This window comes from Rhinopithecus bieti, unplaced genomic scaffold (genome assembly GCF_001698545.2).
Source record: "Rhinopithecus bieti isolate Rb0 unplaced genomic scaffold, ASM169854v2 scaffold_54056, whole genome shotgun sequence".
NCBI classification, from domain to species: domain Eukaryota; kingdom Metazoa; phylum Chordata; class Mammalia; order Primates; family Cercopithecidae; genus Rhinopithecus; species Rhinopithecus bieti.
In genome coordinates this window covers 230,287-245,764 of record NW_016821158.1, presented here as the reverse complement: position 1 = coordinate 245,764, position 15,478 = coordinate 230,287, and the positions used below count along the sequence as shown (strand labels likewise).

The window sequence follows — 15,478 nt, the reverse complement described above, 5'->3', positions numbered from 1 at the left end:
GACATGGAGAATGCGGGAACCCGGTGAGGCGGGGAGCCTTTGCAGTGAGGCTGGAGATCGCGCCACTCACTCCAGCACTGGGCGACAGAGCGAGACTCCGTCTCTAACAAACAAAAATAAAAAAAAAAAAAAATTCTGTATGAAACATGTCAGACTGGGAGACGGGAATGCTTCTAGTTAATTGTTTTCTTTTAAACATTGTGCACAAGCTTATATTAACATAGAAAGCATATATATCTTATAAATCACAGAAGCTTTTTTTTAAAGTAGTACTCCAGTTTATCAGTTCATTTCACACACATATTTAGGCAACAGAATGTATAAATCTACCGCAACACAGAGGACACACTATCCAGAAAAGAATGAACAAAAAACAGGCTGTTGCAAAAATATTTAGTCCCTTTACACATATATTCAAACTTCATTAATGCAAAAAAAATGTAGTGGTTATTAAATGTCTGGAAGAATCAGTATGTATGATTGAGATTGTTAATCTCTGAGTATAACACATATTGTTCATCTCAGAGTTGTTCTGTTTTAAAGCAGTGGTAGATGCTTCTCTTTAAATGTGCATTTTTTAGAAACTGGCCAAACCTTCAAAAGAAAAGTTTAACACCTCATGGTTCATATATGTACTAGCAGCGACGCCGGCCCAATAAGTTCTGGCGGCCTCATCCAGCACACAAGCCAGAGACTTCCAAAATAAGGTGGTACACAGGTGGCCAGGGCCCTCGGCTGGTGGCCCTTCATGGGGCAGGGCAAGCTACACAGAACTGGGACCAACAGCACTCGCAGCATCACTAGGGAGGATTTCAGCAAGAAGCGTTTGTGTCAAGGACATAGGACCTGCCGGCCTGAGGCTGGAAATGCCCTTGGGGCTGAAGCCTTAGTGACTCCACCTCTCATCACTCGGCCTGTGTGAATCTCTTGCTTTAAAAGATGCTCTGTAGAGTTTTTCCTGGGAGGCCGTGTGAGCGGAGGCCCAGTCACAGCTGAGCATTAGAACCACTGATGCAAGAATGCGTGAGGGTATTTCTGAATATGGATTTTTAAACTGGGATCACCAATAATGCAGCTCTATAAAAAGTGCAGCACAATAAAAGTGCATTTCCTCCAGCACTCTCCAGCGGCAGAGTGACTGAGGACTCCACAGACAGGACGCAGCAAGACGAGAGAATGAGACGGCTGCTACGAGGCGCCAGGCGGCCCAGCTGCACTCCTGACACCTCAGTAGCGTGAATACTGTAAAGCTTTCAGTTGTTAAGGCCACGAGTTTTCAGCTCTCATCTTTGAACCCTGTTAAGAAAGATTTCACCTTTTAAAAGGGGTAGTTCACTAAAATACAGCTTAGCTTAAAAGAAAAAAAGAGTTCAGGGCAAGAGGATCCTATTGTCTTTATGAGAACACTGTGCAGAAACGTCCACAGCCACTTACCCTAGAGCAAAGTCAGCTCACTAGCCAGCTTCCTACACCGTGAGGCTCTGCCTCAGCCAGCCCAGCGGGAAGACTTCATCAATGCTCTGGGATGGACACCAAGCTACTGGAAGGGAAAACTGTGTTCCAAGTGTCCTTGTATGTTGCTAGCAGAATGGGGAGGGGGCTAATTCCTAATCACATTTACCACTTAGGCCAAATGGCCTGGTCTGATGAGTGAGACATCTAGTGAAATCGATCACAGTCTGACACACACACTGACAATCATATGGAATCATTTGAAATGGGATCTATCACACCATGGTCCTTAATTGTTCCAGTCTATTGCCGCAGGAAGACACACGCCAGCTCCTGCTCTGGGTGGGGTCAGGCTGGTGAGCAGAGCAGCTGCTGGGGAGGTGACCAAGGATGTGGCCTGGGCCCTCCGGGGGGCTCACTAAGAGACCCCACCCAGAGTCAGTACATCAAAACAAATGTTGCAAACTCGCACAGGCTTGTTCAGATCAAACTTTATAATGGGAATCTCCTTGGTCGAGCATTTATGGCAAAGAAGACGTCCGCAGTGACGACTGTGGAAGCAAAGAGAGGGAGTATGAGAGGAGCCCTGACGACAGACTCTGCTTCCTGGCAAGTGAGGATAACTGCAGCAGGGCCTGGCAGACAAGGCGTCCGCGATGCTACTCTGGCAACTCTGCCAACTGCCAGCCAGGTTACCGTAATTCATGTAGAAGTTTTAGTCTATGAAAACAAAACTCTAGTCAATCATTATATTAAAGCAATACTGAAGGCGGCTTTTTTTTTTTTTTTTTTTTTGATCAAGAGCAGCTTGGGCCGGGCGTGGTGGCTCATGCCTGTAATCCCAGCACTTTGGGAGGCCGAGGCGGGCGCATCACTTGAGGGCAGGAGTTTCAAGACCAGCCTGGCCAACATGGTGAAACCCCGTCTCTACTGAAAATACAAAAATTAGCCGGGCATGGTGGCGCATGCCTGAATCCCAGCTACTCAGGGCTGAGGAATGAGAATTGCTTGAACTCGGAAAGTGGAGACTGCAGTGAGCCGAGCTCATGCCACTGTACTCCAGCCTGGGTAAAAGAGCAAGACTGTCTCAAAAACAAAAAGAGAGCAGCTCAGCACTATCTTTTTTATCTCTTTTTTCTTTTTTGAGATGATGTCTCACTCTGTCGCCCACGCTGGAGTGCAGTGGCGTGATCTCGGCTCACTGCAACCTCCTGCCTCAGCCTCCCAAGCAGCTGGGATTACAGGTGCCCGCCACAACCCCAGCTAATTTTGTATTTTAGTAGAGATGGGGTTTTGCCATGTTGGCCGGCTGGTCTCAAACCCCTGACCTCAAGTGATCCGCCCGCCTCTGCCTCCCAAAGTGAGCCACCGCACCTGGCCTATCTATCTCATTATAATGGGAACAGCTCCTTAGTTCTCGGCAAAGCGCCCCATACCGAGGCACACCATTAGGGCAGTAGCTCATCTCAGCTTTGCTGCAGGCAGCAAGTCAGGGAGGACAGCACAGGCCTGGCAGGCTGCCTGGGAACTGTGCACCTTCAGCTTCTAGCAGGAACGCCACCAGTCTGCAGGCTCCCTGCCTTCCCTACATCTCTCTTCCTCAGTAAGATCCTTGGGTGTGCTCATCTCATCCCTCCATTTGGTCAAGTTTTGCCCATGAATGTGCAGGACCCAGGCAAGTTCATGGCCTATCCTGGAGAAGGGGGAAGCAATGACGTCAGCGGAAGTCCCCTCACTCCTTTGACAGTGACGCTGGGGTCTTACCAGTGATGTTTGCGAGTTGTGACTCCAAACTTGGCAGTGCACTCATAGCAGTAGGAGCCGTCGCACCATGGAGGCTCCTTGGACAGCATATCTGTAACACAAAGGGGAGAGGACTAGTCCCGTCAAACAGCAACTGCGCCAGGCAAGCCCCAGGGCTTAGAGGGAGCAGGGAAACAGACCAGTAAGTGCGGCCATCCACTGCCACATGACATAGGTGACGAAGGAGCAACAGGTTCTAAGTGGCTCAGGGCCAGCTTCCCGGAGGAGACTGAAGGATCAGCCCTTGCCCGGGAGACTTGGGGAGAAGGAAACAGTGGTCAACGAGGTGAACCAGCGATGATGTCTGTGGGGGAAACACGTAGTCAGGGATGACTGGGACAGAAGGCACGGTAGGGAGGGAACAGAAACCACATAGCTAGAAAAACTGGCCAGGGGAACAGAGGATGGGACTAAGACAAGAGAAATTGAGGCGGCAGAATCTGTAAGACTTAATGACTGAACACAAGTGTGGGACGTGAGAGGGAGCAGGCAGAAGACATAGGTGATTTCCAGGCTTCTGGAGAGAGTGCCTGAGTCTGCAGTGGGGCTACGGGCAGAGCAACCTACGAGAAAGAACCAAGTTTTCACATCTAGGTTAGGAGTTACCAGTGCAGACAGGAATGACCATCACTTGGATTTACTGGCTGAACTCTCACTCTATGCCAGGCACTGACCACTCTACACAGAGAGGTCCACTGAGCTCACGGGGAGGGAGCAGCATGTGAATCTGTCAGTTCCTTCTGAGTACTGGGATGTGTGTGTGTCGCCGGCCCTGTGCTGGGCACCAGAGCTGAGCTTTTAAAAGGCTAAGTGCGTGGCAGAGGGAAGTGGCAGCGGACCAGGTGTCACAAACGCTGCCCTTCAACCTAGCTCTGCCAAAGACCAGCTGTGCCCCCTGGGCAGGTCCTGTGCGTCGCCATCACATGGCTACCAGGGGTGTCTGAGCTTGTTTTCCTGCCTGTCTCTCCCCACTGTGGGTGATGACACAGCACAGGCACTCGAGGCATTCTGATTCTGTCACCTCAGCAGGGAAGAGGAAAGATTCACAAATATGAAATCAAGAGGGACGCACGGCTTCAAACGAAAGGGACACAGGGGAGGGAGAGCTGACAGGGGCTGGAGCCGTGGGCCATCCTGAAGGTTCTAGAGGGTCTGACTCAGTCTCAAGAGGACAGGTGTGCAGGTAAGCGGCCAGGAGACACAGGAAGGTGGCCTGCGGGGCGTTTCCAGAAGGTTGTGGGATGTGGGAAGGGAACAAGGGAGAGTGCTGTGAAAAGACTGTTCACAGTGACCTTCCCAACACTGCTCACAAGTTCTTCACTTATTCAGAGACAGTCGCAGCTACTGCCTGGAAACGAGCAGTGCCGCTATTAAGGCACCGTGAGATTGAAAGATCGCCAACACAATACACCGCGATAGTAACACTGAGACGCTGCTTGCACTGTAAGAGCAGAAAGCAGGCCACTCACCTAAAAGTCTAAACAGAAGTTGCTTGGTGGCGACCTGGTAGTTGAAAATGTTGACTCCCTGGTTGTTATTCACCCCGAGGCGAGCCCCCGACCGGACGATGGCGCGGCACAAGTTGGCATTCCCTTTCATGTATGCCAAGAGCAGCACTGGAAAACAAAAGCACGCACAGGGCTCCTTCCCACCCGGCCCAGCCGCACCCATACACGGAGGGTGGAAGAGAGCCGAGGGCAGAACAGACTGCTGGCAGGACATCTGTTCACGGAGTCCCCACAGACACACAGGGGCCCCGAGGCTCTGGAGAGACCTCTGTGGACAACCTGTAGCATCTTCCAATAAAGGATGTGGCCACGAGCCAAAGAAGTCTAGAGCAGCTGCGGTTTCCGAGACGCAGTCTTTCCCACGTGGAGCTTGGGCTGCAAGAGAGCTAAGGTCGTGCAGGTGGTGAGGGGTTCACCGCGGAGGGAGTCATTACTGTGGTCTCAGGTGCCTTCCTCTGGCCTGAAACACTGGTTTCTCCACAAAGGACAAAGCTCTTTTCACCCAATGTAACTAAATCTAAACCTATGAGTTGTGTACACATGGAGAAGAAAAATCAGTATTCAGAACATGTTCCAGAAAGTTCTTCCACCCCGTGGAGCCCGTGAGAACCCAGACTCTGGCCAGGCCAACCTGCTGGCCTTCCCTATAAACAATTACAGCTCACTGCGGCTCCCCTTTGCTGCCCTTTCCCAGACGGTGGGTTTACTGGGTTCCTTAGGTTCGACTCTGAAAATTATACAATAACATGAGGGTTATTCTTCCCACTGTCAAATGAGGAAGCAGGCCTATGAGGAAGGATGCACCCGGTCACCTTGCTAGAATGTGACAGGGCTAGGACAGGGCTAGGCATCTGCACCCAGGTCTCTGTAAACCGGGGGCCTAGACAACACGGAGCCTCTCCCTGCTGCCTGTTCCTGTTTACCTGCTCCCGGGCAAGGTGTGCTGAGTATGTGCTGCTCACTCCACTCCCAGGGCCTGACTCCTCTGAAGCTTAAACAACAATGCTCACGTAGCAAGGCCACCAGCTCCTCTCAAGACCAAGAGAAAATGGTGAGAAAAGATGCGGTCCCATGTTAAGGTTCAGACAACCCCACGGTGACTCCTTTTCTGCCAAGACCACAGAGGCTCTCTCTAGAATGGGTGAATGAATGGGAATGCAGCAGCCACATAGCTGCGCGGAGGGCTGTGGGCTGGGATGAGATCTGGTTTTGTTTCATGGGGTTACTTTTCCTTACCCGAAAAACAGGGATACACCTATATGCACTGCTTCCCTTATGGGGCTGCCGCGAGTCCTTGGCAAGAAAACGAACGCAAGAATCATCAGAAAAGCTAGGACACACGGATGACCAGTGACCACGGGGACCCAGAGCAGCCGGGAGAGGCCTGGAGCCTCTGCATAAGAAGGCACCCTGTGTTTCTGGGCAGTCTGCCACTTGCTCAAAGCATGCCAACACATACTCGAGGGCATCTCTTCCTTTTGAAGATCCTGTGAGATGCTTATACTTTCTTTCTCTGCTAGAATTTGGGAGCTTGGGTAGGGCCCTATTTGACTGGACAAAAGGCAAATGAGGGAAACAAAAACAGGTGGGCAGGCCTGTTTGGAGAAGGGTATGGATGGTTTCAGAGCGCTCGATGCACTTGAGATGTGACAGTGTCTAAAATCAGACTCCCCAGACTCCGAGATGTGACAGTGACTAAAACCAGACACCCCAGACTCCCTGAGATGTGACGGTGACTAAAACCAGACACCCCAGACTCCACGACAGGGCTCAGTGACTCACACTCAGAGGGCCCAACAGAACTGTTCTGCGAGCTGAATGCTCTCAGATAACGATGTGTGCCTGGGCTCCTGCTTTTCCAGGAAGCAGGGTGCGGCCTTGCTACATACCCGTGCTGCCGTCTGCGTCTGGCTTGTCCAGAGGATACTCCGGCATGCATTCTAAGAAGAGGTCAAAGATGGCCGCCGCGTTCTCCTTGCCATATTGTCCCAAAATGTGCAGTGGTGACTGGCCTCTGATACAACAAGTTGGAAAAGTTAGGAATGTATCTGCCTTGGCCATCACACACAAAATAAGTAGAATTTTCTGAACTCTGTGGCGGTGGATACATCTACAAGACATGCTGAGTTTACTGGGTTCCTTACATTGAACTCTGAAAATCATACGATAAGATGAGGGTTATTCTTCCCACTATCAAACGAGGAGGCAGGCCTATGTGGGAAGGCCTGGTTTTGTTTCATGCGGTTACTTTTCCTTACCCGAAAAACAGGTAGGGAAAAGTAGGTTCTAGAAAGTTTTTCTTTTTCTTATTTTGTATTTTACTGTAACCTAAGTGCATGCATAACAAAATTTTTTTTTTTTTTGAGACGGAGTCTCACTCTGTCGCCCAGGCTGGAGTGAAGTGGCGCGATCTCGGCTCACTGCAAGCTCCGCCTCCTGGGTTCACGCCATGCTCCTGCCTCAGCCTCCGGAGTAGCTGGGACTACAGGCGACCGCCACCGCGCCCGGCTAATTTTTTGTACTTTCGGTAGAGACAGGGTTTCACTGTGTTAGCCAGGATGGTCTCGATCTCCTGACCTCGCGATCTGCCCGCCTTGGCCTCCCAAAGTGCTGGGATTACAGGCATGAGTCACCGCACCCAGCCAAAAGTTTTTTTAAGAAGCATTTTTTATTAAAACAAAATAGCAGTACCAAAAGTACCAAAATAAAGTACCCGAAGCTGGTGAGGGGCCCTAGTGGCCAATTTTGCAGCCCCTCCCTGGGGCTGATGGGAGGCACCAGCAACCAGCAGCTCTGAGCAGCAGGCGCCGTGGGCCCCGTGCACTCACCTCAGATTAAAGGCTTCGGCGTCCACTGTGCACTCTGTCAGGAGAACCCGGATGTTGTTGAGCCGGCCGTGCATGACAGCAAGATGAAGAGCTGGGAAGTAAATCCTCTTACTGTGCAAGCCCAGAAGCACAGGCAGAAAACTCCCCACTCCCCTCACCCGCACAGACCTCTCTGTAAATGGGACCTGGCCACAGCAGCGACCGGCCACGCACAGAGCCACCCTTTCTGGTCTTCATCACCCTCAAGGATGCGTCACAAATGCAATCTCATGCCTGCTCTGTGCTGTGCTTTCTGCTTCAGCAGTTACCCAAAGGTGAGATTTAATAGTTTCCCAAGGAGGCAGTGCAGGCTTCCAGGGCTCCTGCTCAGATGAGGAGGCTGCCCAAGGCCTGGCTGGATGCCCTACCCAGAGCACTTCCTGTCACAGCTTTCTCCTATAAAAGCCAACCTTCCCAGGGGGAGCAGACCCAAGGGTGCACTGCACCCCCACCCCTAGAATGGAGGGATAGTTCAAGCCACTAAGGAATGACTGGGAGTTACCATTGTTTCCATTCTCATCCACGGCAGCAAAGTCCACGCCATTCTCTAGGAGGACTGAGCAGATGGTGGGCAGGTCCTGCTGGGCAGCAAGATGAAGGGCAGTCTGGCGATGCTTGGTTAATTCATTCACTTTGGCTCCTGCAAGAAGCTGTTGAAATTCATTACACGAACAGTCAGTCTCTCTGCCACAATCAAGATCCCTCTTGTGGGGGCCAAGTCTGCTTGTCTTCTGACACCCACAGAGGCTGATGGCCTGCCCTGCTGACAGAGCTGGGAGCATAAGGGCTTCACACAGAAACCAGCAAAACCTGTGCCAAGGGCAGACTGGCAATTACCTATCAAAATGTTAACCAGCCATTCCCTGGAATACAGAAACGCCACTTCTAAGGCTTTCGTATACAAAAACTGTGTAAGACTACAGTGATGTTCACTGTACTATATAAGGGTGTCTACTGCTTGTAATAGGAAAGCCTGATGGCAAAGGGGTTTGGTTGTAAAAATTGTAATAGATACAAACAATAGAGTAAGATGATAAATATTTATCGATTAACATGGAAAGATGTGGATAACAAGTATGTTTAAAAAGCCTTGCAATTTAGAAGATAGTCCGATTCCATCTGGGGAAGGCAGCGCTCTGTGTACACACAAGCATGCATGCACACAGGCACCTGGGAGGTGTTTCAAAGCATAAACGCCATACTCGGAAGAGCTGGAGTCAAAGGGAGACACTCGGTTTCATCTCCTTACATGCTCTGAGTTTTGCACACTGAGTAGGTACTAGTTCACTACTGTTTTCTATTTATTATTTCTTGAGACAGCAACTTGCTGTGTCACCCAGGCTGGAGTGCAGTGGTACCATCATAGCTCATTGCAGCCTTCAAAGCCTGAGCTAGGCCGGGCACGGTGGCTCAAGCCTGTAATCCCAGCACTTTGGGAGGCCGAGACGGGCGGATCACAAGGTCAGGAGATCGAGACCATCCTGGCTAACACGGTGAAACCCCGTGTCTACTAAAAAATACGAAAACTAGCCGGGCGAAGTGGCGGGCGCCTGTAGTCCCAGCTACTCGGGAGGCTGAGGCAGGAGAATGGCATCAACCCGGGAGGCGGAGCTTGCAGTGAGCTGAGATCCGGCCACTGCACTCCAGCCTGGGCGACAGAGAGAGACTCCGTCTCAAAAAGAAAAAAAAAAGGAGGGGACACAAAGAATTACAGAATCAAAACAGCAGGTGGGACCTTTACATGATGCCCTATGCATTTAGTATTTGAAGTTCATCATCCTCTTTCTGACAAAGTTTAAAAAACAGTTGCTGTGGTCTGTAGTCAGAACCCAATTTGCCACTCCTGAGGTGAAAGGCCACCCCTGGTTCCTCCGCGTGCACAGGCACTGCCTCTGGGAAAATCTAGGCGCTGGTTAGCTGCTCTGTTAGGACCCTGACTTCTAAATCCCAGCCTCCCCAGAACTCTGGGCGCCCAGTCTCATCACTGATGGGTAAGACATATGAGTGGATATGGGACTCTCCATACAGGCCATCTCACAGACGCATATTCGTGGGCCCTGGTGCTATGTTAGGGATCATCACTGGCCCCACAGCTAGTTAACTGGGAGGAGAGAGGTAGGGAAGGGGTTTCAGTATAACAGGTTCAAACAGGATGCAGCATCAATTCAAAGAGAAAGGAGCACGTGGACACTGGAAAACCCGCTGTTTCTAGTGTTTCTGGGCGCTCCTATCATCTGTCATGCTGGGCCCCAGGAAGGCAGGAACCTTGGTCAGGGACAGTAGACCACCTTCCGCCCTACAGAGGCATAAAGACTGATGATCACGAGGCTGATTCCCTACGACTTTGGGACCCAGCTCCGCCTCCTTGGCTGCTTCTCCCACATCCAGTCTGTTCCCGGCATCATCGGATCCACCTCTCCTCATTCCTCAGTTCACACTCACTGCCACATCCTCCCCACGGTCTAGTAACCGGTGAGCCCCCCTACACCTGTGTGTCTCACTCTCAAGGCGCCTCCTTCAAATGCTGCCTCAGCTCAAACACAATCAAGTCACAAGGCTTCTCTAAAAAGTACTCTTCAGAAACTGTTACACCAAGGCAGCAAAGGCTGCTCAGGTGCCCTGGCGGCCAGTTCCGCGGCATGCGTCAAGGGCTGAGGGAGGGACCAGCGACAGCCGGCTCTAAGGAGCAGACCAGATGGGGAGGCCCTGGCTCAGCTCTGGCCTTGTTCTCTCAGCTCAGACACTTACAGTGGTTTCTCCGCTGCTAAAACATACTGGCTGCTCACAGTTCTCGGTCTGAAATGTGACACCCACGTACTGTTTTCTGCCTGCCTCTCTAACCACAGCTCTTTCAACTCTCCTACAACTTCTACCAAATTTTCCTACATAAAACACACCACATGCACTTCCGGATCTCCGCATCTTTGCTGAGACCCTTCCCTGCCTGGGTGGTATTATGTTATACTGGAAAAAGCAGGCTTTGGAGTCCAGTGCCAAGGCTAAAATCCAACACTACTAGCTTAGATAGCCTTAGGGGGTAAAATTCTTTCTCGGCCTAAATTTTCTCCTTCGTAAAATGTAAAACATTTCTTATACCCTTCTGTGGTTTTGAAAATTAAGAGAGAGCTCACTTTAAAGTCCCAGTTGAATGCCTGACAGAGAACAGAAGCAGGTCTCCGCTTCCTCTGCGCTCCCGTCCTGCCTCTGCCGTCGAAACCCTGCTTTCTTGCAGGGCCCCATGTAGCATCTGGCAGCCCACGTAGCCCAACAGGCGCTCAGGACACGCAGCCCTTGACACCATCTTCCTGAGTGCACCGGCCTCACTCCCCAGATTCACACTGGCCTTTCACAACACCGGGCAAAGCACCTGTGATGAGATTCCGCACAAGCTCTACACTCTGCTTTGACAACGTATTATTACACGCAGTATTTCTGTATCACTTACCAAATTGCGGACAATCATTTCTGAGCCTGCTTGGACAGCGAGGTGCAGGGGGGTCAACTTGGAGGCATCCTGGACTCTTGAATTTACATTAGCGTGGACACTTATCAAGAACAGCACACTTTCAATATCAGAATTCTGAACTGCCACATGAAGGAAATTCCGGCCCTTGTTATCCACCTACAGCAACAAGTGCAAAGCAAAAGATTAGTTCCCTTTTAAGAGTACCTCCTGAGCTTCATCTGCAAGCTAAACTGACCACTGGAGAGGTCATGATGGAGACCTTCCCTCAGTCTTAGGAAACCCCCTCCCAAGAATGAACACGAAACGCCATCCCCCAACCCCACGCACAGACCCGCTCTACACATCTGTGCACAGAACCAGATGTGCATAGCCGCACCCACACGGTCAGGGGAAGGGAGCCACAGAACCAGGTGTGCACAGCCGCACCCACACGGTCAGGGGAAGGGAGCCACAGAACCAGGTGTGCACAGCCACACCCACACGGTCAGGGGAAGGGAGCCACAGAGCCAGGTGTGCATAGCCGCACCCACACGGTCAGGTGAAGGGAGCTGCTGCAGTAACACACGCTGCCCTGGCAGCCTCCTGTAGTAGGAACTGGATGTGGAAAACCAAGAAAAGACAATCTGAAGGATAGGGAAATGAAAGCACCAAGATATCAGGATACTCACGGAGAGGCAGAGATGGAGACAAGCCTTGGAAGTCTCTTTGCTTTGGCTAAAACAAGCACCCAGCATCCTAATGCCCCAGCTGCACTGCCAGCCTGACCCGAGCAGTCAAACAACGGCTTCAGAAATGTGGAGACAGTTTCCTCTTTTACTGAGCTACAAGACTATACACAATGCGGGAGGGAGCCAACAGCAAGTCACAGGCTTTACTCCACTGAAGGAAAGCCAAGAGAGCTCAACGAAATCAAACCACTTCGTAGACTGGAGTTCCCAGAGCTGTCTTAGCATGCGTGTGGAGGCGGCAGTGAGCAAGACCCCAGTGCTGCACACACGGCACACCGCTTCACAGGCCCACACAGCCACAGCACATGCCAGTCCCGTAAGCAGTGGATCTGCAAAGTGCTGTGATCAACAGTCCAGTTTCACACTGGAGAGAAGAAACAGGAGAGGCCATTTCACACCACCTGAGAAAATGTGAGGTCCCCACCTACACAATCCAGTCACACTTGTGACAATGCTGCAGACAGGTGGCGTACAGAAGCCTAAGACACCAAGCAATCATCTCCACCCACGTGAGGGTTTCACTTCATCCGGGTCCCAAGTTTGCATCTCCCCTTCATGAATGGCTATTTCTTTTTTTTTTTTTTTTTTTTTTTTTTTTTTTTGAGACGGAGTCTCGCTCTGTCGCCCAGGCTGCGAGTGCCAGTGCCGCCAGATCTCAAGCCTCACTGCAAGCTCCGCCTCCCGGGTTTCCGCCATTCTCCTGCCCTCAGCCTCCCAAGTAGCTGGCGACTACAGGCGCCCGCCACCTTCGCCCGGCTAGTTTTTTGCTTATTTTTTAGTAGGAGACGGGTATTCACCGTATTAGCCAGGATGGTCTCAATCTCCTTACCTCGTGATCCGCCTGTCTCTGCCTCCAAAGCTGCTGGGAAGTGCTGGGATTACAGGCTTGAGCCACCGCGCCCGGCCATGAATGGCTATTTCTAAATGCTGCCAGTATTCTAGGTGCTGGCTGGAGAGTCAGGTTCCCGCAGGACTGGCCTGACAAACCCATCCCCACTCCTACTCAGACCAGTTGTTACTGCCATTTCCCACCCAGTTGGTGGCTGCAGATCAACAGTTCACTATCCAGATTTAGCAGCTGGGAAAGAACCACAAAGGACAAGGACAGCTGAGCCTGCTGAGTAACTGAACTCCTCCAAAACACTCAGGAAGTTGCCCCAACATCACAATGCAAGCTCCTTAAAAGACACTCCTTACTAGGACAGTTAACCAACCTAGCAAAAGCAAAGAATGAGCTCAGCTATACATGCCACAGACTTCCTACGATGCAGCCCACTGCCTCCGCTTCCGTCTCCACCTGGCATTGTCAGGCGCTGACATACAGGCAGAGGAGCCAGATCTTCTCCTGCACTGATGGGACATCTCAGCAGCCACATTCTAGGACAGGGAGGACAATTTCCAACCAAAGTCCTTTCCAGGAAGAGCCATGTTTAGTTGGTAACATCTGTGAGTCTCCAGGTTCCGCGGTGCCCAGGGACAACGTGGAGAATGCTGGGTGTTCCTCACTCACCTGCTCAGCAGCCCCGGACTCTCGTTTGAGGATGGCCTCAGCTGACTTGTTGTTCTTGAAAGTCATGGCACAGGCAAACGGGGTCAGCCCTTGTCTGTCTCGTACGTTCAAATGGATATCGGGGTGAGAAACCAACAGCTGAATGATGACGCCATGCTGGCTGCTGATGGCCACGTGGATGGGGGTTCTTCCTTCTGCATCCTATGGAACAAGGCACAGAATTTAATGTTCAATTGCAAGATAAAACTCAGGAAAAATATGAAGGGGTATAACTTTTAAATCAAATTTCAGTTAGGAGACTCGATCAATACTCCCACCCTGTGTTTGACTCAGCGTTTAAAGAGGCCAAAGAGAAATGACTGAAAGTCACTTCCTGTTACACCACGTTCCGGCGACCCAGTGGTGACCGTGGACCCGGCACACACGTGTTTCAGATCTGCAGCGAGTCTCCGCTCTAAGCCACCACTCCTTATCCGGCTACAGGGCCTTGGATATCAATCTGCACAGGCTCGAATGTTGAAAAGCATCAAAGGGTGTGACTCGGGGTGCTCAACTGAGCTACCAGGATGTTTTCCTAAATACAATATGCAATTTGGGACTAAACTCTCAGTGGAAATCTGTAACTACGGGGGAACAGGAGGCAAAGAGAAAGGGCTGAAACAAATCTTCCTCCTGCTGTAGTAAGGACAAAGGCACAGAGAAGCACAGTCAGCCTGAAATCATGAACATTGCAAGGGAGGCCGTGTGTTCATGAAGAAGCAGCGCCTGGAACTGGGGACTGTGCAAGGTCCTTTGCCATAGGAGGAGGTTTCCCTCATGCTGGAGCTACATCTATCTCCCTGGAAAACAGAAACGACATACCTGTGCATTCACGTTGGCACCAAACTCCAGAAGACACTGTACCGTCTCTTCCAGCCCCCAAGAGGCTGCCAAATGCAAAGGGGTCTGCCCATCTCTAGCCTCTTCCTCTCCTTCTCCGTTAGTGCCTGGTTGTCTGGGACTATTCACGTCACAGCCACTGAAGGGAATGGGGAAATGTAAAAAACGCCGCGCTTGGACCCGGCCTACAGGCATGCTGACCACAAATGTAGAGCCTCATCCAACCCAACAGTGCCTGCTGTGGCCAGGTCTGCTGTCCTTAGGCCCCGGCCTCAAATACCAGAGTCGGGGTTCCACTCCCATAGATTCTTCTGTGACTGGTCTTGGGGGTGGGCAGCCCGGGCATCAGAATTGTTAGAAACTCCCTAGGGGGATATGCATACATTTAAAGTCTGAGAACAAGCTGGATGCAGTGGCTCATGCCTCTAATCCCACACTTTGGGAGGCCGAGGCGGGTGGATCAACTCAGGTCAGGAGTTCACGTCCAGCCTGGCCAACATGACGAAACCCCCTCTCTACTAAAAACATAAAAATTAGCCAGGCGTGGTGGTGCACGCCTGTCATCCCAGCTATGCAGGAAGCTGAGGCAGGAGAATTACTTGAACCCAGGAGGCGGAGGTGGCAGTGAACTGAGATTGCGCCACTGTACTCCAGCCTGGGTAACAGAGCGGGACTCCATCTCAAAAGTAAAAATAGAAAATACAAAAAGAAAGTTTGAAAACCATAAAGTTTGAGCCAGGCGTGGTGGCTCACGCCTGTAATCCCAATACTTTGGGAAGCTGAGGCAGGTGGATCACGAGGTCAGGAGATTCAGACCATCCTGGCTAACACAGTGAAACCCCGTCTCTACTAAAAATATTAAAAAAAAATTAGCCAGGCTGGTGGCAGGCGCCTGTAGTCCCAGCGCTGAGGCAGGAGAATGGCGTGAACCTGGGAGGCGGAGTGTGCAGTACCCAAGATGGCGCCACTGCACTCCAGCCTGGGTGACAACGCGAGACTCTTGTCTCAAAAAAAAAAAAAAAAAAAAAAGAAAACCATAAAGTTTGAAAACCACTGCTGTAAAGGCTTCCTGAATTAGCTTGGCTCCCACACATCCCACACTCCGAGGAGGCCAAAGAGCCTGTTAGGACTCACACACTGTGGTGGGGTCCTGCAGAGACCATCTGGTCTCCCCAGCCGTAGCCTCCTGCTTCACAGTCTGAACTGGTCTGCCATGACTACAGGAGCTCAGGCAGCTCCCAAAGCAGGACGTTGACTTAAGCTTT

At 51.2% G+C, this 15,478-nt stretch overlaps 1 protein-coding gene across 5 annotated transcripts in view; it reads right to left on the bottom strand.

Moving 5' to 3' along the window:
• Positions 1-264: 264 nt before the first annotated feature.
• The window catches only part of ANKFY1 (ankyrin repeat and FYVE domain containing 1), a 97,702-nt gene continuing 82,488 nt past the window's right edge, over positions 265-15,478 (bottom strand). For 3 of the 5 annotated variants that reach the window (XM_017860190.1, XM_017860194.1, XM_017860192.1), the window contains 9 exons: positions 14,196-14,352; positions 13,335-13,535; positions 11,076-11,252; positions 8,133-8,280; positions 7,592-7,682; positions 6,653-6,777; positions 4,725-4,871; positions 3,217-3,307; positions 265-2,003 (listed from right to left, as the gene is read on the bottom strand). In XM_017860190.1, coding sequence (XP_017715679.1) covers positions 1,871-2,003; positions 3,217-3,307; positions 4,725-4,871; positions 6,653-6,777; positions 7,592-7,682; positions 8,133-8,280; positions 11,076-11,252; positions 13,335-13,535; positions 14,196-14,352 — 1,270 coding nt within the window. In that variant the 3' untranslated portion in view covers positions 265-1,870. The remainder of the gene's footprint in view (positions 2,004-3,216; positions 3,308-4,724; positions 4,872-6,652; positions 6,778-7,591; positions 7,683-8,132; positions 8,281-11,075; positions 11,253-13,334; positions 13,536-14,195; positions 14,353-15,478) is intronic. The other 2 variants (XR_001882985.1, XM_017860191.1) reach the window with 2 other exon arrangements.